This window comes from Coturnix japonica, chromosome 1, assembly GCF_001577835.2.
Source record: "Coturnix japonica isolate 7356 chromosome 1, Coturnix japonica 2.1, whole genome shotgun sequence".
In the NCBI taxonomy this organism is placed as follows: Eukaryota; Metazoa; Chordata; class Aves; order Galliformes; family Phasianidae; genus Coturnix; species Coturnix japonica.
The window spans coordinates 18,317,320-18,343,914 of record NC_029516.1 but is presented as its reverse complement, the minus strand read 5'-3'; the positions used below and the strand labels follow the sequence as shown (position 1 = coordinate 18,343,914).

Here is a 26,595-nt window from a genome sequence, read left to right as displayed (position 1 = left end):
AAGAATTGCAGTAGGAAGCAGAAGTAAACCCAAGCTGTCCTTTTTCTCTTGGGAACTGCTGCATTCAGAGCAAGTGGCTGAGAATGGCACTGAAGGGAAGTTTAACACTGATCAGCATGCAACTTCTAAGAGACATTCTCCAGCTGAATCCATGGAAGGCTGTCATGGTAGGAGAGACAGATGTATCAGCACCAAGATAACCTTATTGGCCTCCCAAAGATTTTCATTATAAGTAACTTCCCATTTGGATTTGTCTTTGTCATGAGTGTTTGATGTATAGATCGCTTCTTAGTGTTTGCTACATTCTCTCTCCTACACCCAGGCTGCTGAGTAGAGCTCTGGGCCATCTGCTGTAGAGCCCAGCATGGCAGCCTGATTTCTGTTCTCTCCAGGTGGCAGCCATCATGCACACCGAGGTCCCCCTCCTCTCTGAGAACAGCCTGTTAAACACGCAGGAAAGCTTCCACAGGAGCAGCAGCAGAATTTGACCACTTTTGAAATGTAAAACAGGGACAGTGAGGCATCATTCTTCAAAAAAGAGATGTGTAAGGTGATTTAACACTTGGAGGATGTGAAACAGAATGGGCTCCAAATATTGCAGAAAAGATCTTTGTGAGCTCAGCAGCTTCTTTTCTGTATGCAGGTTCTGAGAAGGAAGAAGTAAAAGGTCTGCATCCCTCTATATATAAACCTTTGAGAGTCTGGAGCCAGGCCCTTTGCCTAGCTGAGAACATGCTTCTCCTCAGCCCCAATCCTTGGTGGGCTCGTGTCCACTGCCCAACCTGTCACAGCAAAGGGGCAATAAGAGGGGCTTCCACTGCATTACTTAGATAAACCTGACCTGTGAGCTGCCAGTGATGGCAGCATTAAAGATTTATTTATTATCCTCACATACAAGATTTTGATGACAGAAGTAGTATACTTAGTAAACCTCAGAGCAAGAAAGAGAGATCAAGTTACTGAGTATTTCTTCTAAGTACTCTGAGATGCGAGTTACTGAAAGTGGGGCCTAAAAAGCATTAGAGATGAAGGTGGTCTTGTATTCTTGTGGCCTCTGTTAGTCTTCACCAATACTTTCTAAAAACATCCTTTCCATTTGTTTCTTAATCTGGTTCTTCTGGCAAAGCTATACAGGCAGCTGTGCTGTGGGCCAGGATGGGAGGCTGACCCAGCACAGGAACAGTGCCATGATTTGCTTTTTAGTTGGCTCAGTCCCTTTCTTGAGAACAGCAATGCTGAGAGTTGTGCCAGTGCTGCTCAGGTGCTGCAGCCTAGGGGCAGGAATCTGTGGCTTTTCTGAGCTACGAGATGGAGAGAAGAAAGCTTGTAGGAGACAGGAATACCCTTAAACTGGTGCTACCATCAAAGACTGTCTTGTGAAAACACAGCTGGAGTCTTGGTGAAGCAGGAAAAACAAAGCCAGCAAAGTCTGAGGGATGTTTGTTCCCATTTGCTGTCTAATTCTTGCCTTCCCACTCTGCCTGTAATCCCACAGAGAAAACCTTAAAGGGCAGAACTCAAGCAGCTCCACTAATGACACATCTGATGTGTGAAACCATCCAGCTTTCATGTGTCTCGGCTTTTCCTTCACGCTCTCTGAAACCAAGTGCTAGATATGTTGTTGCTTTATTTGAACCTCTCCATGCTTGCACCTTAAGGGAATGCTGGAGGGGTGCAGGAGGCAGCAGATTGCACTGGCTGGACTTTTCACTAGCTTGGCTTTCAGGTGATGACTTTAACTGGGTAGCTTTCTCCATCTGATCTTATTACTTCCAGTGCTGGACAATATATTGCCTGGTTACTGCCCTTGGTGAAGCTGTAAAAACTGAAAGCTGAGCTTCTCTCTTCCACAGGATGAAAAATTTGTGGTTGGAAACAGCCAGTTTGAATTTGAAGCTCCTGTTGAGGCAGCAGATGAAGGAAGATTTTCATTCACGAGTAAAGAGGTAAATGCAGAAACATGGTTTGCCTACCAAGTATATGCTGTTTTCGTTGTCCTATTTCAGTGTACATGTGTGTCTTGAAGTATGCTGCACTGGCTTCCCTTGGAAAAGAAAGTCACCTGTGGTGGAGATTCTCCTTTGGTAGTAGCAGCCAAAAGCAGGAGCTTTGGCTCAGAGTTCCCGGGGTCTCCCATTAAAGTCCTGGATCATTTTGCTATATTTCTGAATCAATGGGTTCATTGTATCACCCCTGGATGAATTACTCTTTTATTCTCCACTTTTAATGCAATCAGGTGAAACTATCATGATAAAAGATGAGAATTACAGAGGTCTCCCAGTTATCTTCTTCATAGCACAGATTTTACATCTGTAAAATGGAAATGGTAACAGTATGCTGTTGTTTGGCTTACTTAATGTCTGTGGATCTTTCTCTCTGGTCCATTTTACAGAGAAAGAAAATAGTATTTAAAAAAAGTCTACTGAGTTCAAAGCTAAACTCACCAGTTATGCTGGCTTTAACCCTATTAGCTTGCTAAGAGTGTGGTTTAGAGAGCTAATTAACATTTATGCAGCATTTGAGTCAAGCACAAATAATTTCCTTTATGAAGTCATTATATTTTCTTTGCTGTTTTTCTCTCCCACCTGTTGTTATTGCTGCTGTCTTTCAGCCTCAGCAGAAGCCCGTGTCTTGGAGCATGTAAACTGTGTGCCTTGGCTATAATGAGGGGGCTGCACTGCAAAAGATGCAAGAGGGTTCCTCTCTGTGTGGTGCAAGCCTGCCGTGGCCACAGAAATAATGGGACCAGATGGTGTGGGAAGGGAGAACTCAGCAGGGTCCACAGCTATATTTACTGACACCGAACAGTACCCTCGCTGCTTGGATACTTATAACCCAACGTAAATTAAATTAATGAAAAGTAGGCATTCAGAAATTGCTCTCCCTTGGTACTTGAAAATTCTGAACATGAAGGATTAGGTTCATGAAAACATTTTTCTATAAATATATTGGGCCAAGGTGGAAAAAAAAGACCATATGGTTTTGGGTAGCTTCTAAAACCTTCGCAGCTCTGACTATTAAGCATCACAGAAGGGTATGAAATTTGCCTTGCAAAATTAAATCTCCATAATATCATCTTTTTCAGTTCTCCTATAGTGCAAATGAAACCTTAAAACTTAAATTATCCATAAGAACAGACAAGGTTAAGATTGACAGCAAACTGATGGGTAAGTACAAAATATGGGGGTAAGGGGTGGGTAATTAGAGTAAACAGGAAACTCGTTGTAGTTTTAGGATTTGTGGATAAGAATGTTACACTTCCAGTTTTTATTGGCTTTGGTGAAATAATCAAATCTGACAGATCAGAAGTAATTAATACTAAGCTCATGAATTAAATATCAATGTTTTATATTTAAAGGCTATTTTAAAGATGTTGCTGGGATTCTGAAGTTTGAAGTTGCTCTGAAAGGCAATCCTAAGCAAAACTTCACACTTCAAGCGTACTTTAGTGGTTTGTTTTTCAAAAGGCCATTTTGCTCCCCCAGCCTGCAAAAGCTGCAATGAATTTTCTCCCCCCATTAACAGAGGGGTAATTTTCCTTACGGCCACTCATCTGGACTTCACCTGAAGTCTGCACTTACAGCTATCTCAGCTCCTGAGCATCAGACTCAGCAGCCTTTGTGTCTGCTGGCAGTCAGAAAGATGCATAAACACTCCGTGTGCTTCCATCTCATTACATTATTCATTTATTTCTATGGCAACAACTACAACAAAAATATATTGAGTATATCGCACAAATAAAGACTTGATCTCTGATATAAATTGCTTATTATTTTATTTTTACTTCTTTCAACCTACAGTAATTATGTCTGTGGGTTTAGTCTGGAGCCGAGGTGAGAATGCTCCATTAAAATCAGTGGAGCTATACCTGGAAACTGGGACCTGCCTGGCATGTCTTTGGACCAACGTATTAGGGCATGATCTTGGAAAAACAGCAAGGCAGCAATCTTATTACTACTTGTGTGAAGAGTCAACATCGAGAAAACTAATACTACCCCCAAGTAATTTTCCCTACAGATTACATCTGAAGACCTTATTTTTCCATCTGAACAATACTTAAATTGATCCCCCTGTCACACTGGCAGCACAGAAATATGTTTTCAGATTTTCCCTATGGCTTTGTGTGCAGTGATGAAAGCACTTAAAAGAAAACCTGGCATGAACATTATGGGGAGGTTGCACTGCAGTCTCGGTGTCTTCATTTCCATTCTAAAGGCTGTGGTGTTTAAAATTGCAGAATTTTGACCAAGTGTTCCCAACATCTTTTTCCCAGCCTGGGAAAAAAAGAAAAACAAAACCACAGAATAAAGGCAGTAGCTCAGTTATTAAAGAAAGGGTATCATTCAAATCAAAATACAGAATCCTTGCAAGAGAGGAATTGAAAAATTATCAACAAATGTCTCATCTCATTTTATTATAAAAGATTTTTGTACCCAAATTCTCTCTTGCTTTAAAATTTCCTTGCCCGATGAAATCCAGAGCATCGTATTTTTTATGCATCTTGAAAAGAATTGACTTAGGGTATATGATTGCTGCTGAGAAGCACCTTTGAACCTGCCAGTCAAAGAACCTTCCTTTGTATGACACTTAGCGAATACTAAGTTACGACAGCGCTTTTACATCTTGTGCCGTCAGGGGTGCTGAACAGTACGAAATCCAATATAGTCCTTTTATCCTTTGTCCTTTTTATCAATGATTTCACAGCTGGTATCTCAAGGTGATGGATAAGAGTCTGAATCTAATGAGTGGCTTGCTGCTGGTACATTTAATGAGCTGATCAGTGAACAAGGGGAGTGTTTAATGCTTTAAGGCCATAGCTTTCTTGGATGCATTTATGCAATGGGATGTGAGGGATGTCAAGACACTGCAGCGCTAACATTGTTTACAGGGGGATGGGGCAAAAATCTCTCTCCGGCCAAAGAAACACAACAAAGTGGTGCTGTAGGCGTACTGCCCTGCTCTGCCAGGTGGCCTTATGTTGGTGTGGGTGGGTAGTGTGGGGTTTAGGAAGGCATAGGGAAGAAGAGAAGGTTTGTTTAACAGTATTAGTTGCTCAGGTTCCTATGCTGTAGTAGCCTTTCTGAGGGCTGCATGAAGGAAGCGAGCTAGTGGCTGGCCATGAGGAAACTCTTCCTTGCTACTGACTGTGCTTTTTCTTCTGTCAGCAGCACACAGTCAGCATAGTAGAGCTGTCAGTCTGGTGCTTTTCCCCTTCACTTCCTTCACATCCAACCTGCAGAATGAGGAGTTAACACTAATCATTAAAAATTCTTAACTGGCTTGTATTTATTAACTCAGTGATTCCACACTGATGCACTCAACATTTGAAGCAAATGGTGCTGCTCCTACTTTGTGCTCAACCCTTCCTTGTAAATTCAAGAGAGGAGCTGAATCAAATGCATCCTCTTCCCCATCAATTCACTGTTACTAACATCAAAGTCTTTGCAAACACCTCCAAGGATGTCTCGTCTGAGTGCATCCTGGCAGAGCTGCTTGATATCAAGTGAATATGCTGATTAGATATAAGAAGGGTTAAAAGAAGCCTTCATTGTTGCACTAACTCTTCATTGTAATGGAAAGAATAAAGATGTGCTATTCTAATAGAGACTATAGCTGTGAAAGTGAACACAGATTTGTTTTGTTTTGTTTTTTTTTAAATATGCAGCATTTAGAGAAAATTTGCCCTTATGAAATTATATGCTCTCATACAAATAGTATAGAGACAACAGTGATATTTTAGATATCTGTAATAATTGTTCAGACCTGGCAGTGGGAATGAGGACACTGCTGGAAAATAAAGGAAAACCAGTGTTCTCATTTTACTTTTTCATTTCAGTAGGAATCTGACATGGCAGCCTCTTGATATTAGATGTTAAAAGCTGCTGCTGCTTCTGCTGTTATCTGGGAGGACATCAAATGCATTGAAAAATTAGTGACTAAAGGGTGGGTTTGTTGGTGTCCTTTCTGGAGTCCTGCTACTCTGAGAGTAGAAGTCTTCTTTAAATGGACATCTCTGAAGGCTTTTACCACATGCAATCTCCAAGTGATTATCCCAGGCACTCTTGCCCACTGGTCTCCTCTATGTACGTCGGTTTGTTTACTGCATCTTTAAGGGTGCATCTCCCTGGGGAAAAAAACAGTGTCACTAAGGGTACCATTTCTTGAGACTTAATGAGCTTAAACAGCTAATGGCCATTGGGAGGGGGAGATGCTAATTCTCTGTCATGTACTCCCCACTCCCATCTGTGCACACATTTAACACTTGAAAGAGCACAGGAGGAAACCTGGATAGTTTTCTGCTCCTCTTCTAGGTTAAGCTGATTTACAAAAAGACTCAACAGGTGCCAGAGCCTTGGTGACAGAGGGTGAGGCTGCATGGCCAGAAAAATAGGACAGCCAAAGGGTAGGGACGAGCAGGGATGGGATAAGCAGGGATGAAGGGAAAACATAAAAGGAAGGATCAAGAAGCTCCCCTCTTTGTGATAACCAGCTCACCTGCCCAGGGAAGCACAGCTCTCATGCGCTGAATAATCTCTGCCACATGCATGCTTTCCCCAGAGATATGTGTGGCATCTCTTCAGTCTGTTTCTTCTGGGCTAGCTCTCAAGTGCGTCTCCAAGTGTTTTTTTTTTTTTTGCAAAGCCAGGCTTTCCTTATGGTGCTGAACCACCAGCTACATCTCAAATCTTTGCATCCATTTGGAAAAACTGATTTTGTTCAGTGACTGTGCATCATACTAGAGATGGACAGGTGCCAAAATAAGCTCTGTGTGTCTGGGGCAGCTGGTGCTTGGTTCACCAGTCCATGACTGTTGGACCTGATCTCCTCGTTCAGAAGAACTGAGATTAAACTCCACTGCAGAAGAAATAAGACATGTCAGAGTAGCAACTCCAGGCAAGGGGAGACAAAAGCAAGAGAATGGAGAAGAAGGGAGGTATAACTAGGACAAAGGATAATGTTTCATAAGTGTTGACTTTATATTTCATTGGGGTTTTCATGATGATATTGGTAAGGTCCAAGTGTCGTGGAAACAGCTAACAAAGGTGGATCTTGTCTTATAAATACACAACTGCCTGGGTTCCATGCCAGCTGTGTCTGTCCCAGTGACACCATGGGAGTTTGTGGCCTTCAGCCTCTGGCAGCTGGTGCTCCAGCAGGACCTGCTTTTGGAGCTGGTCTTTGAGCTGCCTTATAGCCGGGTTCACTGAGGATGCTCAAAGAAAAGAATTTGTGCTTAACTGTTTTGACAAAGACTGAGTAACCAAAACTGTTTGAGTTCTTCTTGATCATATATTTTGTACTCTGCACATGGATAGTTGTGAAGGTTTTCTGTCCAGCAATAAACAAGGTTTTCTTCCAGTAGCATTCAGGGGTTAAGTGCACAGTGTGCAGCTTCTTCACAGGACTGAGCTGAGCAATGGGGGGCTTTGTATATAGGATTCTTTTTAGGATAATGTCTAAGTGCATTTACCATCTCTTTTTCAGTGACCCTGTACAATTGCTCCTATGGACGAAGTGATTGCAGTTTGTGCCTTGCTGCCCATGAAGACTACAAGTGTGTCTGGTGTGAAGAGGATGGCAAGCCAAGCAAGTGTGTGTATGAGAAGCTGTGTCGTGCTCCTCCCACCAACACGTGTCCTCATCCAGAAATCACTCGTGTAAGATTCCTTTTTATTTTCCTTCTTACCAGTACATTGTCTTTCATCAGCATCCAAGCAAACTCTTACTGAAACCTGATGCATCCTGAGGCTGTAGAAGTTGAATGAGAGAAGTTGGAGAGTCCAGATGTGCAGCCCTTAGTGAACTTTGTTCCACCTGGTGAACCAACAACCAAAACAAGAAGCAATATGCTCTCCTTTACTTCTAGCAGTTGCTTTTTCAGTTACAAGCCAAATGCTGTGTTTCTGGGCATTGTTGCCTAGAAAACATTCTAAGTACTTCAACCGAGTGCATCTAAATGACCATGACAGTGGCATCAGTATATTGAAATCCACACACACTATTTGATAAAAATATATCCCAGCCATCATAAAATGCCATAGTGTTATGGCAGATGCTGAGTCATAATGGGGATATTTTGTTCAGTTTAATCTGAAAACTGTGCCTTGCACTGGCAGAGACATGAAGAATCTCCCAGGGCTGTGCAGCTGGGGGTGCAGTGTGGGTACAGCCAGAGTAGTGGCACAGTGGATGAAACTGGCTGTGATGCTGTATTTGAGAAGAAATGGCAGGTAAACACTTGAAGTCTGCCAAGGAAATCAGGTATCCTAAAAGCATGGAGAAGAATATTTGTATAATACTGGTTCCCTGAGAAAGATTATGCAAGCGGGGAAGAAAAATAAAAGTGATGCTGTTTATACATGATTGCAGGTTAAGTACTAAATACTAATAATGTTGGTATATAATAGTTTTTTCAAAGCTTTTGTTAGGTTCAAGTTTGAACAAAATATCTGGAAACAGCTATAGACACTGAAAAGTACCTTTTCAGGTACTTCATTTATGCACTGAGTGCAAAGGGATGGCCATGGAGGAAGGATCCGGTCTTAATAATACGAAATATTGGAAAATGGAGCTGGACTAGACAGCAATCAGCAGCAGCCACCTGCATGTGTTTAGACATGCTTAGGGTCACTGATATATCTATTTATTTACTTTCTCTCATGTAAACACAGATCGAGCCAAAGACTGGACCACTGAATGGTGGAATTCTTTTGACCATAATGGGATCTAATTTGGGAATAAAAGCAGAAGATGTAAAAAATATAATGGTGGCAGACAAGGAATGTATTTTCAAGGAGGAATTCTACTCTGTTTCCACAAGGTAATCACTGTATATTTTGCACATTTTAGGCAAAAAATTTAAACACAAACTCCTGTGCATCCTCACAAGAGAAAGACATTACTGTGATTATTAGAAATTACCAATAAAAGAAAGAACTGGTACAGTATAAGTGCAATGTTTCATACTAACATGTCAAAGTTTTTATTCAAAATTGTTACAGATTCCAGAACAGCAACAAATTGATGGTAGCGTGTTACCCTCCTGCTTCTGATTCATTGCCTTTTTTAAATTTGTTTGGAAAGCTTTCATAAACTATTGCTGCAGATGCCTCAAAACTATTTATGAGCATTTAAATTAAAGGCACGATAGGTGTGTATCTAGTCATTAAAACTGTAAGGAGATCTCAACCACAGAGCAGCCAATGGGAAAGTCAGCAAAGCAAGAGGAAGATTAATTCTTTTTACAACAGTCCAGCCACAGAGGTTCTCTCCTGGAGGCAGGGAGGGAGCCTTGAGGTTTGGGTTAACTTTAGATGACTCTGTTTCATCACAGAGCCAACAAGTCTATGGATGCGGAGTTGCCTAAGCAGGTTGGAGATGCTTTGTAGATTACTTGTCACACTCTTAAGCAGTGCCAAAAAGTAAAAACAAGGTGACTTAAGTTCTTCTGGGTGTCTAGATGCATACTGCAGATTATATCAAGCATCTAATTTCAAGAGGAAAATACTCTTTTGACAGTAGCTGATTGAACGCATAGCATAAAGTTCCAGTAGTTATATGTAGGTCATTCCAAAAGTAAAGCCTCCTATTTATTTCCATGGAAACTACAACAGATAGAAAAAGCACAATAACACTACTTGATAGAGATGATTCTGAGCTACAAAACGCTGTTTTCCAACACAGTCACCACCACTAGCTGTGCATTTTCACCAGCAGTGAATAAAAGCCTGCATGCTGCACTCGTAAAAATCTGCACCAGTGGAGGTGACCCACTGTTGTTGTCACCACTGCTGAAATACACCACTTACCACCTCACTGTGCTCACACCCAATGTTTGGTCTCCATAAACAACCAGCAAGCAGCAGTGAATGTCAACAGGTGCCGTTTTTTTCTACGTGGAGGAATTCAGTGTCACACCTTTGCTTCACACACACTTCCATGTCAGGCGCCATTTGTCAGACTGCCTCTCTGCTGCCATCTGTCGCATGGCAACAACGTGCAGTGGGATATTGGTGGGAAGGTTCAGCCTCTACTGCCATCCCACCAACATCCAGTTCTGACACAAGCCAGTATAATGAAACAGCAGACATTACTTTTGGACTAGTCCTCATGTTATTAGTAATGACATTTTAAGTAGTGTGATTTTTCTTTCATTCACTTTCAGTACTGAAACCTTGGCTTTCTCTCCCTCTGATTATTTTGAAGTGTAGTACAATAACTTTCTGCTATTTCTGTGGCATGTTTTGAAAGAGATATTGAAGATGCCTAAGAGATTTCAATTTCTTTTCTTTCTTTTCTTTTTAGCTTTTGAAAAAGCTTTGGCTTTAGTTTGCAGATCAGGCATTGAGCAGCTTCCCAGGCCCCAAGGACCTAAGAATATCTATAAAGTTCTGTATCTCCTCCTGATACCCAAATCTGTTACCATCACTCCCGTTTACACACGGATCACTATCCACGAAACTCTCAAAACTCCCTTTCAGCCATCTTTCCCCATTCCCTATTTCCTCTGTTTGCAAAAGCTGCATTGAATCCCAATGTAGCCTTACAAGAATTTCCACAGCCTCTTGGCGTTCTCTAAAGCTTTTTGGTATTTTTAAATATGTGGAAAGGAGCCAAAACTGAGATGACTGGTTCCTTGTATCATAGCAACATTACTGGTTTCCTAAGCTCAGCCAGTGTGGTAATGGGCGAGAACAAATGCAACTCGCATAATGTAATTTACCAACAAATTAGGAGGTTTTGAAGGATGTTCTCCATTAGGGAAGCCTTGAAAAAGAAGCTATTCAAAATGTTTAAATGGATATCTATAATTTTGCATTTTAATCTTTGTCTATTCTTTTGTTTAATTATTACTTTATTTATTCTTAATTTAAAAAGAAAAAAGAAAAGAAAAAGAAGCACCATGTCTTGCTTCTCCATCCTTCCTGCAGCAAAAAGCTATTCATTTTTAGGAGCTGGTTCCTCCCATGGGTAGGAAGGTAGCAAGCTTTAAGGCACTGGATGCTGCTCGCTGGCTCTGCTGTTGTATTTCTTTGTCAGCCCAGAGAAGTCCTTTCTCCTTTGTAGCTTTCCATTTGTAACAGGGGGAGGGAGGCCATGCCAGAGCTTGGGGTGGGAGGGAGCTTTGCTTAATTAAAATCCCTGATCGTCCCATTGCTGGCTCCCCATTCACCCCCAGCCCCCGGCACCCGACTGCTTTCCTTAGCTTGACATATGGCAGACATTCTTCCGAAGGCACTGTTTCCTGTTTCTGCCTGACACAGAGATACAACTTCCAAGAATACAGTAGAAATGATGAGGAACAGACTCAGGCCATCACACACATGCCAGGACATGCAAGAATTTAGAGAATTTTGTCCATTTGCCAGTAACTGGGCAGAAAATTCTGGAGTGATCCACAAGGGGACATGACAATCCTTTTATTATACGTCCTAATTTAAGTACATTGCACTCAGTAATTTGGGGGTTGGGGTGTGGTTTTCTTTTCTATTTTTTCTTTAAGCAGTTGTGCAGTGTTTGCAGAAGAGCAATAATCCAAGTAGAGAAAGAATGAAGGAAATGAACAGTGATTCCTATAGGGTGTGTCCCATGTGAAACTGCCGGCGCAGGCTGCAAACACTGTGCACATCCTTATCTAACTGAATTATCAGCTCACCACTAAGCGTTTGTCCTGTTTTTGAGCACGTTGAATCCTTGTTGCATTTCCATGCTTTTGTTCTGCATGTCACCTGTTGGAAAGAGAAATCTAAACATTGCAGCTCTCCCTCAGCAGCAGTGAGGGTTAATGCAGGATGTTTTCTCCTCCACTGTTCCTTGACCTCTGATTTTGCGTGGGTTATCTGAGGATTTATTTTCAGAGAACAGTAATTCTAAAGGGATTTTGATCGTAGGTGTGAAAATGCAGTAGCTTAAAGCTGGGAGATAGAAGGACTCACAACAAAAGCATTAGCAGCTCCAATACACAATGTTATAAGATAGCTGATTCTTGCATCAAGGTCTATGTGGGGTGTCACTGGGTTTTTTATCACCAGATAAAATGAAAACTTTGTGTAGGGTCAGACAGCTTTGCCCCTGACTTCTGGACTGTTTGAATCTTCTAAGAAGTCAGCTAAGTAGTTGCTATGTGCAGTGCTCAAGTTTCAGTTTTACTTCATATAGATATGATTAAAATATTCCTGGGTGGTTGTGGTGGGAATCTGAGCCAGAGCTTAAGTACCTCATGCAGGATAAAGCCAAGTTTGTGCTTTTGCTGGCAGCAGGTATGCTAATTATTGTACCTTGCATTGTACTGCAGCTGTTACTACTATCAGATAAACTTAAATTACTGTTTCTCGGTAGGATTGTGTGTCAAGTTGGAGAAATGGAGGTACCTAAACAAGGTCAAATTGAAGTTAACATCAATGGAAAATTAGGTAAATCACCAAGTGACGTGCAGTTTACATACCAGGTAAGTGCAAATTTTTGCATTGATCTGTTTTATACTTTGTGCATTGCTTAAATTTGAAGTTTACCTGTTTAACGCTTGTGCTTGCCTTACAAACTTTATTTAATCAACAGCACTATAGCTCAAGCATGTTAGAAAACAATAAACTCAGCATTTATTTATACAGAAAGTATATTGAAACCTATTCTTATCAGTAGAAAAGAGCCTTACAATAGAATGATGTTTGCAATGTCAAGTTGAAAAGATGTGGTGGAAAAGAAATTGCAGCCAACTTATTCAGCAGTGACATGATATCTCTTGAGTGTCACTAGTGCATAAAAACAAGTCAGTGCTGCAAAAATCAGATTCTTCAGGCACACGGTCAGTACAATATTTAATCACTGTGTTTTGGCTACCAGTATTCTTAATTGTAGAAATTAATGCACAGCAGATGAAGAATGAGTGCATTAATTTTTTTTAATAATTTATTTCATTCCAAAATATGGCATGCAGAGACACAGACAGCATGAATTGAGTCAGATTACATATTCGCTTTGTTGTCAGTGTCACTGTGAAGGAGAATTTAATTTATGTCTTTAATTGCTTTACCCTAAAAGTGGCCATGGGTTATTGCTGTTCTCGTCTGTGGATTTAGCAGCAAGTAGCTTTGTCTGTATCTGTGAGGTCTTCCAGATTTCTAAGAGCGTGTGATAGCCAAAAGGTTTAACTAATCTCTATTCTCATCTTGATATTTAAAATTATGTCTATAAAATCTGTAAATCTATAAAATATAAATGACATGTTACAGCTTTATCATCTTCTATATTTTAACTTCTGTCTCATTAATTTGTACTTTGTGAGAATGAAAGGAAGGGAGTCAGCAGTAAGAGGTGGAATAAGTCAGGAATGACATTCAGGTGAGAAGAGGATATTCTGGTTTTCATAAAAGAGGCTAGAAGTGGTTTTTTCCATTATTTTGGGGCAATTATCTCCTCTCCCTCATGGTATCTCTGCAAAAGCACACATTTTGCTTGAAAATGATCTTCTACTGTCACAACCCTCCTCTGTTCTTTGTGGAAATGTAGGTTATAATTAAGTCTTCCTTTGTCAGTCATCTCATTTATCTTAACGAGAGCAGGAAATGTGCAGAAACGTCACATCCCATGCTTGTGTTCTCATTATCTTTAGGACAGAGGCTATGACATTACACTGCATATGTGTTGTACCAATTCTCATATGCTTCTCCTGCATGTAAAGATTATTTCATGGTTTGCATGAAAACCACACAAAGTTACAAAATGAACTAAAATGTAACGTGAAACCTTTATGTGGGCTTAGAAAACCTCTGTGGAAACTTGTTCTGGTGGGGTTCCCTGCTCAATGCAGCTGTGAGGTGACATTTGCTATTATCCAGGTGGATGTTTATCTGAAAGTCCAAGACTTCCTATGTGCCAGTCTCAGAACGGATTGAGGTTACTGAAATATCAGATACCTAAACTTGCTGCTGTTAAAAAAAATCTTTATTTACCTCAAAAATCTTTCCATGGGAGCTTTCTTTACAGAATAGAAAGCAATGGCAAGGAATACAGAATTATCAAGCTCAGCAGTACATGCCTTACAACTACTGAAAATGGTTCCCAGTTTCATTTTTATTTTTGTTCCATGGGAAAATGAAACCAGCTGTGGTAGTATTAAAATCAGTGCAGGGCTGTCACACTCATGCACACCTCTGCAAGTGTGACATGAGCGCTTCTGGCATCAGAACAGATGGTCAGAACAGCCAGCCTAGGCAGCTGTTGTTTGAAAAGTTCCTTCTTGTTTCACTGTTGTTTTCAGGCAGTTCTTTGGTGGCTTGTTTTAGGAGATACACAAAGGCTGTGCTTTATACAAAAACTCCACTATTTGATATATAGAAAAGAAAGAAAATACTTTTCAAGAGCCTTTCTAAAATGTCTCCTATTATGTACTGTACCCTTTCTTTGGTACTCTATCTGCTGCTCTACTGCTGGTAAATACCAGTGGTTCTGCTGTGTGGTTTGATCGCCCTCAGCACAATAGCTTCAGCTTTATCTGTTTCCACTTGAAATGCAGCATGTGGCAGCACCACACAGAAGTGTACAAGCAACCTAAGGAGACAAGGAGCTGCTCAGCCTGGTGTCTCTGAAGAGCAGAAGTGCCATCATACTGCCCACAGGCTGGGGTTCATACCTCTTGCAGGTGGCTGCTAGCAAGAGCTCATAATCAGTTATCAGGTACTACTTCATCTGGTTGTAGTCAGTGACCAAACAGAAGAATGAGATATGTTTTTAAAGCTGGACTGACAACCATCAGCAGTCAGCACAACCTGCAGTCAACACAACCTGGGGCTTATACCTGTGCTTCTGTTCCATTCTGCCAGCACAGTGCTGAGCCAAGCAGCAGGTGAGACTTCCTCTAGTTGGGTCAACAGTTCTGTTAGAAAGAAAGCCAAAGTTTCTGAACTAAAGTGCTTAGTTCCTTAGAAGTCTATGCTGTATAGTAAACATCTTATCTATCTTTGCTGCACAACAGAGAGAGAAAGTTTTATAACCCCCTACCCATCACAATTTCTTCTATCCCGAGTGCTGTTCAAGCACAGACATTCCAGTGAAATTAAATTCAGGGAACCTCGTCCTCCTCCATTGACCTTTTATTGTTTGTTTCACTATAAGCAGAATCCAGCAATAACCATTCTCTTTTTATTGAAATTGAAATGAAATGATGCTAAATTTTAATATCCAGCTCTGCTGTGCCTCTGACAATTTGGCTGGTCTCTATGCAGGAGGTGCCGTGCCATGGCTAAAGGCCAGTCATGCTTTTTGTTTGTTCATCTGATTGGCTTATTGATGGCAGCGAGAAACAGAACTGAAGGTAGAAGTTAAGTTTTTCCCAGCTAAATGACCCAAAGTAGTGATACCCTGCAAATGTGCTTCCTTCCCAGAATATCTCATCTTCAAACTCAAGCCACCAGAATGAGAGCTTGCAGCTGGCTCCAGGTTTTTGAGTGCCTGTTTGCAATAGCAGCTCTGTGAGCTTTAAGCTAAGTAGATTAAAAAGATTACATGGTTTCAGAAAGCTCAAATAAATGCAAGAAAGAGCAACAAATTAGAGTTATCTGAAAACAAGCATGAAGATGAATGCTCACTGTACTGGGAGTTTCAATATGAATCTGGATGGAAAGGATAGATTTAACAAGGTACTTTTTTCCACCATAATATTCTTACAAATCAGTATTTTCCTCCTATCTTCATCCATCCTTTGGTTCCCTTCCTGATGGGGATTTCTCACTGCCACGGTGCCAGCAGTGCCATAGGGCTCCAGTGGAGGCTCAGCTCCCTCCTTAATTCTCCTCCACAAGTCTTCACCACGGCACATCCGTTTTGCACTGACGTGTGGGGGAGAAGGGCAGTTTACATGGCTCATTGCCATTATGATTGATGCTAGTAAACCAGACACCCACAGCAGTCTGGAACTGCTGCCAGAGGACAGTGGCTATGTATGATCCTTCTGGATAGTAATAAAAGTTCTGGAGCACATCTTGGCTGTGCGTCAACCTGCACAGGGGCCAGGAGAGCTGGGTAGCTTGGAGGTTTTGGGAAGCTGCCCTTCCTCACGTGGATATTATTAGACCTAATTCTCTATCATCTGAGGCATCACTTAAAAATATATCCCTGCATTTGGTGCTTGTGGGTTCTGATTGAAAGCTGCCAGTGAACACTGGTATATGATATGCAGGCATTCCAGCCACATGTGCTTCCATTTCTCCATCAGAGCTGCCAGAAGGACTCTGTAGTCTGTTCAGAAAATGATGTGGTCTCTGCCTCAGGACAAAAAGATGCTACCCACAGTCCTAACCATCCATTGTTTACAATATCAGCTCTGTGCGTAAGCCTCCCACCCACTGCAGTCAGCCTGTGTCACTTGGCATACACTCTGCCTGCACACCTGGAAACATTTGGGCAAGCTGCAGGTTCACACATAGCAGCCCCAGAAGGACAGGGCTTGGCCCACCAGCCCGCGTTGGTGTAACCCAGCCTGGTTGTGCTGTCCCTGCAGGTCTACAAGGTGGGCCAACTCAGTGTGTGCAATGGAAATTGTCCGCCCGCTGTCCTGTGAGTGGGTGGTGTGTTTGAGGAAACAGGTCCCCATGTCTGACGGGGGGGAGGGGAGGAAGGAACAGCTCATACACCCTATTCAGAAGCTTAATTTAGCTCCTGTGGTTACCTTCACAGTCCATGAAATGACACTTTGACCTTCATGAAGGTGGTGAGCGCCTTCAGCACTTCATGGACTGTGCCTTTAATGTGTTTAATTTTTGTGTGCAAGGGTTGGCAGAACAAGTCAGTTCTGAGTGGGGCAGGGGGGATAATTTTGGTAAAAACTGAGTTGTTTTACAGACCTGCTTCAACAGCCAGAGCCAACTGCAGCTGGGATCAGGATGAGGGAAGAGGAAGGATACTTGCTGGAGGCAGGACAGATGAGATAAATGCAGTGCAATAAAGCGCTCTGTATGTTGGTGTGACTGTTGCCCACATGTATGTGTGCATCCTCCTCAGGCCTCCAGCATAGCACCCCACACCTCCCATGTACAGAAGCACAGGGGCACACTGTGCTTGTGGGTGCACAGCCCCACTAAAGGCAAAGCCCTGGACAGAGGTTGCTGCAGCAGGAGCTGGCAGGAGGGAGCTGAGGCCAATCTGCCATTTGCTGCCCACTACACCCACTTGACACATCCATCTGTTGCTGGCTTCCCCTCGTACTGCAGCTGGCAACTCCCGCAGCATCATGGGGATATCTTCTGCCACTGTCCTTTTTACCCTTCCCACTTGCCTCTGCTTGTGGTCTGGAAAGCCTGCTTTTTCTCCAGCATCCCCCCTTGAAGCACAGACATTATGCAAGGTCTCTTCACATCTCCACTGGTCTCCCATCCTCTGTTGCTTTCCAACTGTTTTGAATTTCTGGCTTGCCCTGTGTTTCACTAGTAGCCTCCTTGGTGGCTGGTTGTTCCTCCCATTTTCTGCATTAGTGAAGGACAAAAGGTGACCACTTTTATCTCAGTGGTGCAGCTCTTGGGCTAGAAATTTCCAGTCATAGCTCAGTAATACAGCAGTTAGTATCCTTATTTACAGAGCCATGCCACAGAATATAAAAACTTCAGGATTTGCTTGGCAGTAGAATATTAGAAAAAGCTGAGAAACTGGAAAAGAAAATCTGCAGAACCTAAGTGATGCCCCATAGGACTGCAGTCCTTTTATTCATAGATGCTATGTGAGGGACCAGAAATGAGTTGGCTCATCACAACTATGTAAACCAAGAGAGCTGCAAAAGCAAATAAACATAAGGAGTGAAAAAGAACATTAGTTCACATGGCAGATCATCCCAAGTGCAAGTCAGGGGTGTGAAAAGGAAGCTGGGGGAAGGGTTCTGTGCTGCACCTGTGTATCTTTAATGGAAAAACTGCAAAGAAGCTGGATAGCAGGAAGGAGAAAAAAAGTAACCCTGCTGTTAGCCAGATAAAAGCCATGCTTCGATTGGACACCAGCAGACCACAAACATCTAAAACACTAGGAGCACTTTCAGCCTGTAAAAACTATCTTTTAATAGCATTGTAATCAGAAACCTAAAGAAATAACAAGTCACCTTCCTAACTGTGCAAAAAGACTGACTGCAAGCAATAAAATATAAAAGATGAAAATGTTCATCCTATATTAATAAACAAGATGAAAAATATAAGAGCTCAGATGCAAGTGCTCCAAGGGCTGCAGTAGCTCTATCAGGAGCAGCAGTCATGTACGTTGCTAATAAGAAAGTTTGCTGCTAAATGTGATTATAAGTGGAACAGACACAGAGATAATTTACCCTCCAGCATGCAGAAAGCATGAAACTATAGCAAATAATATATAAGCATTTCTGTGAACAAATTTGCAAGTATGAAGAGGAGGATGCAAGCAGAAAGCAAGGAAAGGTTTCTGGCTGCGCTGAAGAAAACAGGACACTGGAAAGCAGCCTGGATGTGAAGTCATGTGCATGCTTGGGCCAGTGCAAGCATTTCTGCCAGGACTTTATTTTCCCCTCATACCTGCGTGCTGACGAAGCACAGTGTATCTCAGAGGACAGATTGTTACAAGAGTATGATATTACTGTGAGGTGCAACCCAAAAATACAATTTGTGAAGCTCAGGTCAGTCCGTGATGCAGGGACAAGGCAGGGTGCCAGGGTACACAGGAATGTGAGTGCAAGTTGCAAGTATTCATTAGTGTTACAAAGAGAATAAACTCTTTTGCTACAGAATAATGTCACACTGTTTGAATGTTATGTAGTATAAGCAATGAGCAAGGATTCTGCTTAGAAACTGTCATCGTCTCGCTGCTTCAAATTGGAGCATATAACCACTACTTTCAGGTAAGCTATATCAACGGGATCAGCGCTGACTATAGTCATCAAGGCAGAACAGGTAACCGATCCACAGCATTATTATTATCCTTCACCAAAGCTACCTAGTGATTATCAAAGCCCTGGAAACCAGCTCATCAACTCAGAGTACTCACCCAGCAGTCTGGTATAGCGTGGGAGAGATAGGTCACAGGTGCACTTTGAGACCTTCCACTCAGCAGTATTATCACTACGAAGGATTTAAGGAAAGTTGGAATGTAAGAGATACAAACGCTCAAATTTCCCACAGCTGGCAGGCTAAAATCTACTCTGACCTACAAGCAAGAAATCCTGTTGAGAGCAAATTGTTTCTTTAGGATAAATCATTCTACACCTGTTGGAAGCAAAGTACACCTGTTGAGAAGAGATCCTTCCTCAAATAGCACAGCTGAGGATGCACATATCAAAACTGCAAATCTACATCCTACAAGTACAGAACCTGGTCACGAAAGGGTAGGGAGGTGAGAGGTTCTTCTGCTAAGAAATGACCTACATGCCTTGACAGGCCACTGAGCAACTGGCAAACATCAGAGCAGGCTTTTGAAAACCAAGCAACTGGAAAGCCCAGGCATGAGGGAACCTGTCACTGCAGAAGAGATTTGTGCTCATTCAGACACAGTGTACGTGGAAGACGTGAACAGTATTTGTCCAGTGACCAAATGTGTCCAATGCCTGGACTACTGCAACTTGAAAGAGTTTCTTCCCATTTCAAGCAATATAAGAAAGGGACTGCAACGTACATGAACTATGATTTTCTACACTTGAAGGAATTATAAAACAAGAGTTAAATTAATGTTGCTTGGGTTGTTTAAATGTTACTGTGTCCATGAGAAATGAAGAACTGCCAAGCCCTCACAAGAGCTGATGTTTTCCAGAAGAATTATTACAAGGCTGCTATGAATTCCATATAGGACACCTAATCAAATGTTCTGCTTAACATCATAATTGCAGCAAGCACTGTGGTGCAGTGTTGCAGTAAGTATGGCATCCTCCAGGCACATTTTGACTGAGCAAACAGATACGGAGATGCAGAGGAATGAAAATGGAAGTAGTATCTGTTATGAGTGCAGGAGTGCTTTTGATTCAGGAACTGAAAAGAGAAAAGGGAAGAAACCATGTTAGCAGTGAAGGATTTACCACTTTGCCTTCATTTTCTTCTGCAAGGAGGGGTCTTATGGGGGGGCTGTGGTCAGCAGTGTAGGAGGTATGAGTAAGTTTCTTGCTGCATGTTATGAATGGATAGGGGCTGCCTCCTCAGGTAACAAATTTCTTCTCAAAGCCTTGTACCATTGCTGGAAGGCTTTTTTTAAATTATCATAGCATTCAGAAAAAAATGTCTTTTCCAGCTGATCTTGTTGACATAACTGCATTTCTGAAAAATGCTTTCTGGATAAGCATTTAGGTGTGCTACACTTTTCCCTTGTTGATACTCTAAGATGACCACCAGGTGGGCTGCTGCAGCTTTGTGCTTTGAGCCATCTGTGAGGATTTTAGAAGAGCGCTAAAGCTTACTGATTGTGTGTTGGCTTTGAAATAAAATGGTTATTAAAAGGGTTAAAATTCTCAGCAATTTGTTTAAACTACTTATTTTACTGGAAGGCCCTGGAGAGGAGAGGAGAGGAGAGGAGAGGAGAGGAGAGGAGAGGGAAAAGGGAAAAACTGTGAAACAGAAAACAGCAAATTAGAATTACTGAAATTATTTTCCTGTCAAGTTTGTGCTAACAAGCTGTTACTTTACGATGCTTTGTTTTAGTAGTCGTCCTGAAAAACTCCTCTGCACACAGAGCCTAGTTCAGCCTAGATCATCTTTATGAGATGTCCACGTTATGTGGTCCCTAGAATGCTCATGGTATTTTCAAAATTAGGGAGTGGATGGGGTTGTCGGGGATCTCTGGAAGCCAATTGGTGTGGCTTTTCCTCAAACAGGAATGTCCTAAGCGGATTCAGTTTGCCTCTTGAAATTGTCCTTGGGCACCACTGCAAAAAGCCTGGCTCCATTTAGCAGAGCCAGAGTCTTCCTAATAAAAAAAATAAAAATAAAAATAAAAATAAATAAAAAAAAGGAAATTCTGGAGAAAATGGAACAGGTACTTGTTTCACATCCACACTGCTGTTGTGTTATTCATAGAGAGGCAAATGTAGGCTGCCAATAAAGAGTACCTCAGAAAATCGCTCTCAATCATTCTGCTTTGAGTTCATGACTTGCTTGGTATTTCCTGATTGTTAGCAACTGAACCAACTGTTGCACTGCCTAAGTTATGGATCAGATACCTCTACTGAGCTTTAATGATGTAATTATTTATCTTTGTATAAAAGCTTGACAGATAGAGTTTAGAAAAAAAGGCTACACAGTCCATGTAGTTTCTTTTTTGAGGTTGGGGGGTAAAGAATTTGTCCACTAATTTTTTTTGTAGTTTCTGAGGAATGTTGACTTCTGAAAGTCGTCCCTTCCATGTCCATCAATCTGTTGCTGTGGATTTTTACTGGTTATAATATAATATAGTTATATATTATATAATATATAATATAGTTATAATATAGTAGTCCGATGTACTTAACACTGTGTAGCAATCAAAACATAATTTGAAGCTAATAAAAAGCATGGTTTTCTGTCCGTCCAGGTTAAATGTAAGGTGTTCGGTAAATTTTTATGAGCAATACAACGTTAATTGTAGTATTTTTAATTGGCAAAATTGGGCTTCAAAAAACCACCAATGAACTCTTCTGTGAAGAGCAGATCTAGACATGTTAATTTAAGCTTCAGGTGTGACTTTTAAAACTAACCTACTCAAATCTTTTATTTACTCTTGTGTAATTTCAATTTGGGTTAAATCAGCAAGCAATTAAATCTGAAGAAGAGTATGAACAGAGAGGGTTGTATAGATCTAAGTAAGCAGTTTTACTCAGCTCTATTATGTTGAATCAATGTTCCTTTTTATTTAAACTATGCTTAAAAATTACTTTGAGTCAATTCCTTACATGAGATGTTGTAACTCAAGTGATGTATTAAATTAAAAAGAAATCAGAGGTTAGTTCATGAGAGCAGTCACGTGCTGTAGCATCGTACATCTTGAGAAGTGAAGGGTTTACAAACAGATTTCTCTTAGGGAAGAAAAGCAATTGACACCCAATTAGTGTTAAAGCATATTCCTAAAGCTCAATGACTTGAGAGCAAATTACAGTTGTCATTGTGGATTTGTGAAGTGTGTTGAACCGTGATGAATTCCTTCAGAGGGAAGTTGCTCAGACATGAAAGTATATAACAAGCACAGCAAGTACAAGTTCTCTATGTTTCTGTAATGTCAGTGCCTCAGTAAAGCAAATTTCTTAAGTAACCACAAGCTCAACTGAATGCATTTTTACAAATTCCTGCTATTTGTTGAAAATCTATCAGCGGCTCTCTGAGCTTTCAGCCAAACTCCAGTACATCATTCCTTCTTCCACCATACATTCATGAACCGTTGTTTGTAGCTGCAAGCTGACACAGAGATGGCAGTCTTTCCATGAGTAAAATAACACAAGCGAAAGATTTTTGCTATGTGACTACTCAGCAAAATTGTTTCTGAGGTAGGCCTATCCTCCTCCAAGCATGGCTAGTCCACTGAGTGAGCATCTATGCCATATGTAATGGTGATCAGGTAAGCCCTAATCAGCAAGGGAGGTCCTCAGATGCCTTCGCTATTGCTCTTGCTTTATTCATAGAGTCATAGAATGGCCTGGGTTGAAAAGTACCATAATGATCATGTAGTTTCAACCCCCCTGCTATGTGCAGAGTCACCAACCACAATCATCTAGAATCAACTAGAATCATCTAGTTTGGAAAAGATTTTCAAGACCACCAAGTCCAACCATCAGTGTGACCTGCCAGGTCTCCTCACTCTTTACCGTCTTGTATATGCTACACAGACCAGTGCCCTATGGCTGCCCTAAGACTTCACCATAATCCACTCATTTTAGCAAGTTGGCAGGCAGCGTGTGCTGAAGCCAGGCTGGGTGATCTCAAGCCTCCTACATGGCTTCACTCACACTCTTAATTCAGAGCTGTCCTGAATAGCAATGATTTCCTCAACTGGGAGTAGGGACTACTTAGGGATGAAGTAATTAAATTGCACTTCTCATGAAAAGCCTTTACTGTTAATTTGTAGTATTTGTCATATCTCTGGGAATGCAGTCACAGAAACAAAGAATGAATTGAGAACAAAAGGAGTGAACTTACTTTAGAAATTTTTGTTTCTGAAAAATTTCATGACATTTTGAATCTCATTTCAATTGATTTTGAGAAATCATCTTCAAGCTGTTAGGCGCATAAAGAGAAGTTCAGTGTTTCCCATTCTTTTTTTTTTTCACTGCAAGCTCATTGGTCCTACAAGATAAATGGGATCTTAAGTAATTCTTTTTGGTTTTTAGCACCAGTTCTATAAAACTTGTTCTGTCTCTCCTGTCATTGATGTGGAATGTAGGAAGGGGTAAGGAAAGGTGAAGGTAGATTCAGACATAAGTAAAAGAGAAATATAAAGTATGAAAACAAGAAATTCAACACAAAGCCCACACAAATTTAATGGCAGTTAACTCTTAATATTGCAAATAGGAAATTTAAGTTCATCTAAAGCCTTATCAAATAAAGCTTGAAGAAAACATCAGTGCATTCACATCACGTTACTTCTTCCTTTGCTCACCATGAATAATGATAGACTTTTATTTGAGAAGACTTGTCCTTCATTATTTTTATCTAATTATTTTTCAGGTAATAATATTAAACTACTATTATCTCACCAGTTAATACTGGTGTCAAGTTTAATTAATTTTCTGAATAGTTTGATCACTTTCTCTTTGCAGGACCCTCACCCTACTGGAATAAGACCCCAAAGTGGTCCACAAGCAGGTGGAACCACACTTACCATCACTGGTATGAACCTGGCAACTGGTTCCAAGAAGGATGTTCGTGTTTTTCTCGGTAGCCAGCCTTGCAATGTGTATGTACCCTGGGTAACTAACAATACATAGTTGTATCCTAACAAAACACCAACCACTTCTGGCCTTTAGGAATTACACAAATCTTTTGTCTATCTCTTAGTGGTAGTGACTCATGCTGTGCAATGTGGTTCTGCACGTAATGTTCAGATGCAAACACTCAGAGGCTTCAGCTGGAAGAGGCAGCTGCAAAAAATCACCAAAGTTGAAGAACTCTGTTATGCATAGAATTTTACAGTTTCAGCTCACTCTAATTGACTGGCTGCTCCAAATCTGGCCACGCTCTCACTCAGTATCTCCTCAGTGGTTCTGTATACATATACACTTTTAATCCACATATACACTTTAAATCCCATTGTGCCCCTTGACTTGTTCCTCTCAATTAATGATCCTTTTATTAATTGCTGCTCTTCTCTCCCCCCAAAAATGGAGTGAGATGAAGTCTGCTGACATCACATTGTGTTTGTACAATATTCCTTCTCATATCTGCTTAAAAATTCTAAATGATCTGGAGAAAATGTTGCCTACTCATGTAACTTCCTAATGCTTAGCAAAACCAGAGCTTTTTATTGTTGTTATTATGAGGTTCTACAGTAAAGAATACAGATCACAGTAACATTAGTAACTGAAAATGTTTCCTTTTCTTTATCTTCTGCAATCTAGCACTGAATTTGGAGATGAGATTGTTTGCGTTACAGGACGTAATAGCAAGGTTGAAGCAGTTGGAGTCACAATGCACTATGGGGGAACAAAAATTGTTGTACCAGTGCAGTTTTCATACAGTGAGAATCCTACTGTCACCAAGTTCAAGCCCATAAATAGCTTCAGCAGGTAAGGAAATGTTTGTTGTAACTTCATTTACAATTGGGTTAGAGTATGCTGTAGCTTTTCCTCCATATAGAACCATTTGAAATAAAAAACTACCGTATTCTCAAACTTAAATACATAAAGTCTGTGAACTTTCTTAACCACAGCTGATGTTGAAAGTATTTTGTTTACCTCTACATTTTCATCACTTCAAAGCTGAAGACTGAAACCAAGGAAGGTAATGAGCTTCCTTTAAATAAGCATGTATCAAAGAGATTTGAAGCTTTTCAGCAAGAGGTCAAACAACATGATCTTTGTATTGCACACAGGTCTTAACTGTCTCTAAAGGAAAGATCATCACCTGAAAGTGATATAAAAAAAGGTTTCTAACCAAAAGGTTTCCAACCTTTCTTTTTTGTTCAGCTTTTAATAAACAAGCTGGAAACAGAGGAATATTATGGCTTATCATATTTTAGTCATGTGAGGAAAACTATATCTTTAGGAAATCTAGATCAGGGCTCTGTAAGGCTTTTAAAAGGACTGGTTTGTCCTATATTGATACTTACTTAACACTCCAGCTGGTAGCAATATTCCTTCTGGAAGAATGCTGATGTATTATCAGTTGTGAAACCAAAGAAAAGCATGCCTCTCTTCTGTTTGTAGCAATTTAATATTTAAATGTTCTCTTGCCATTCCTCTGGCTTTGAGACTAATTCTGCAAATGGTTCAGGGACAGGCTGTGACCCTTCCTCATGCTGGTCTCTGCTGTTCCCTAATACTCTGACCATTCTGCCTATTGGGCACAGTCTGACAGAGAGAAATCATGTGAAGTTTTTCTTTCAGGAAAAAGAAGTGTAAGATCATGACCTTAAAGACAGGGTGATAAAAATAAAACCATCCATGACATCTCTTAGATAGATTGGTACCTGCGTTCGTGTATAGGGAGAAATTCTTATGTAAAATTTGTTGTGTTGATACTTGCTTTTGATTTTTGTTTGGGTATTTTAGAGGCATCAAGGATTCTTTGGGAGATCACTAGTGATTTACTCCAGGGTATTTAAAAGACTTCTTTTTAACTCCTTATGAACTGAACCTTATTTTAAATGGATTGCTCTGAGGATTGCTATCCTTCTCAATCTGTGTTACTTAGAAGACTTCAGTTCCCATTGGCCACTTGCATGCATTCCTTTTCTTATGTGAATACGTTCTCTTCTAAAGAATATGTTGCAAATGAAAAGGAATAGGGAAACCAGTTCCCTGCAGATCTATGGAGAATACACTCACCTTTATCACTGCGTGTGGTAGGTAGACTGATTTGAACAAAAACATTGCAGAAGTAAAGCACACAAAAATAGGCATCAGTGAAAAGCTACTGACAATGACTTGCACTTTTCTATTCTGCTATTTTAAAATTGGTTTGAAGTTGACATTGCTGTTTTTGAATGCTGTTGTCATCAATAACTTTAACAGAAATTATTTGTGTGGAATATCTACATGTCATATAACAGTTACATAACTGCTTTCAGTGGAAGTAGGAGTGCTGCAAGATAAAGCAGTCAATAGCTGTAGTATTTTGCCAATTACTTGACTTCTTTATTAATTTTGTCTTTCAGTGGAGGAAGAAATATTACAGTAACTGGAACTGGGTTTGAACTCATCCAGAGTTTCTCACTGATGGTACATGCGGAGCGTCCTGAATCAGGAAAACTGAGCTCCAAAACGGTAATATTCTTTTTTCCCCCACAAGGCATCTCACTGGATGCATTACAAATAATCTACTTAAAACAATGCATGAGTTTGCCCACTTGAATTCACTGGGCTTGAGGTGGAGTGACATTTGAACTGGCTTCTGGTTCTGTTATCATAGTATCATAGTCTCGTGCGGGTTGGAAGGGACCTTAGAGATCATCGAGTCCAACCCCCGGGATTCGAGCCTCTGTGCT

At 40.9% G+C, this 26,595-nt stretch overlaps 1 protein-coding gene across 5 annotated transcripts in view; it reads left to right on the top strand.

The window, feature by feature from the left end:
- The window catches only part of PLXNB2 (plexin B2), a 249,814-nt gene that overhangs the window by 193,066 nt on the left and 30,153 nt on the right, over positions 1 to 26,595 (top strand). For all 5 annotated transcript variants that reach the window (XM_015852624.2, XM_015852618.2, XM_015852631.2 and 2 more), the window contains 8 exons: positions 1,854 to 1,946; positions 3,086 to 3,167; positions 7,486 to 7,658; positions 8,673 to 8,821; positions 12,340 to 12,448; positions 23,711 to 23,847; positions 24,509 to 24,676; positions 26,266 to 26,374. In XM_015852624.2, the coding sequence (XP_015708110.1) occupies positions 1,854 to 1,946; positions 3,086 to 3,167; positions 7,486 to 7,658; positions 8,673 to 8,821; positions 12,340 to 12,448; positions 23,711 to 23,847; positions 24,509 to 24,676; positions 26,266 to 26,374 (1,020 nt within the window). The remainder of the gene's footprint in view (positions 1 to 1,853; positions 1,947 to 3,085; positions 3,168 to 7,485; positions 7,659 to 8,672; positions 8,822 to 12,339; positions 12,449 to 23,710; positions 23,848 to 24,508; positions 24,677 to 26,265; positions 26,375 to 26,595) is intronic.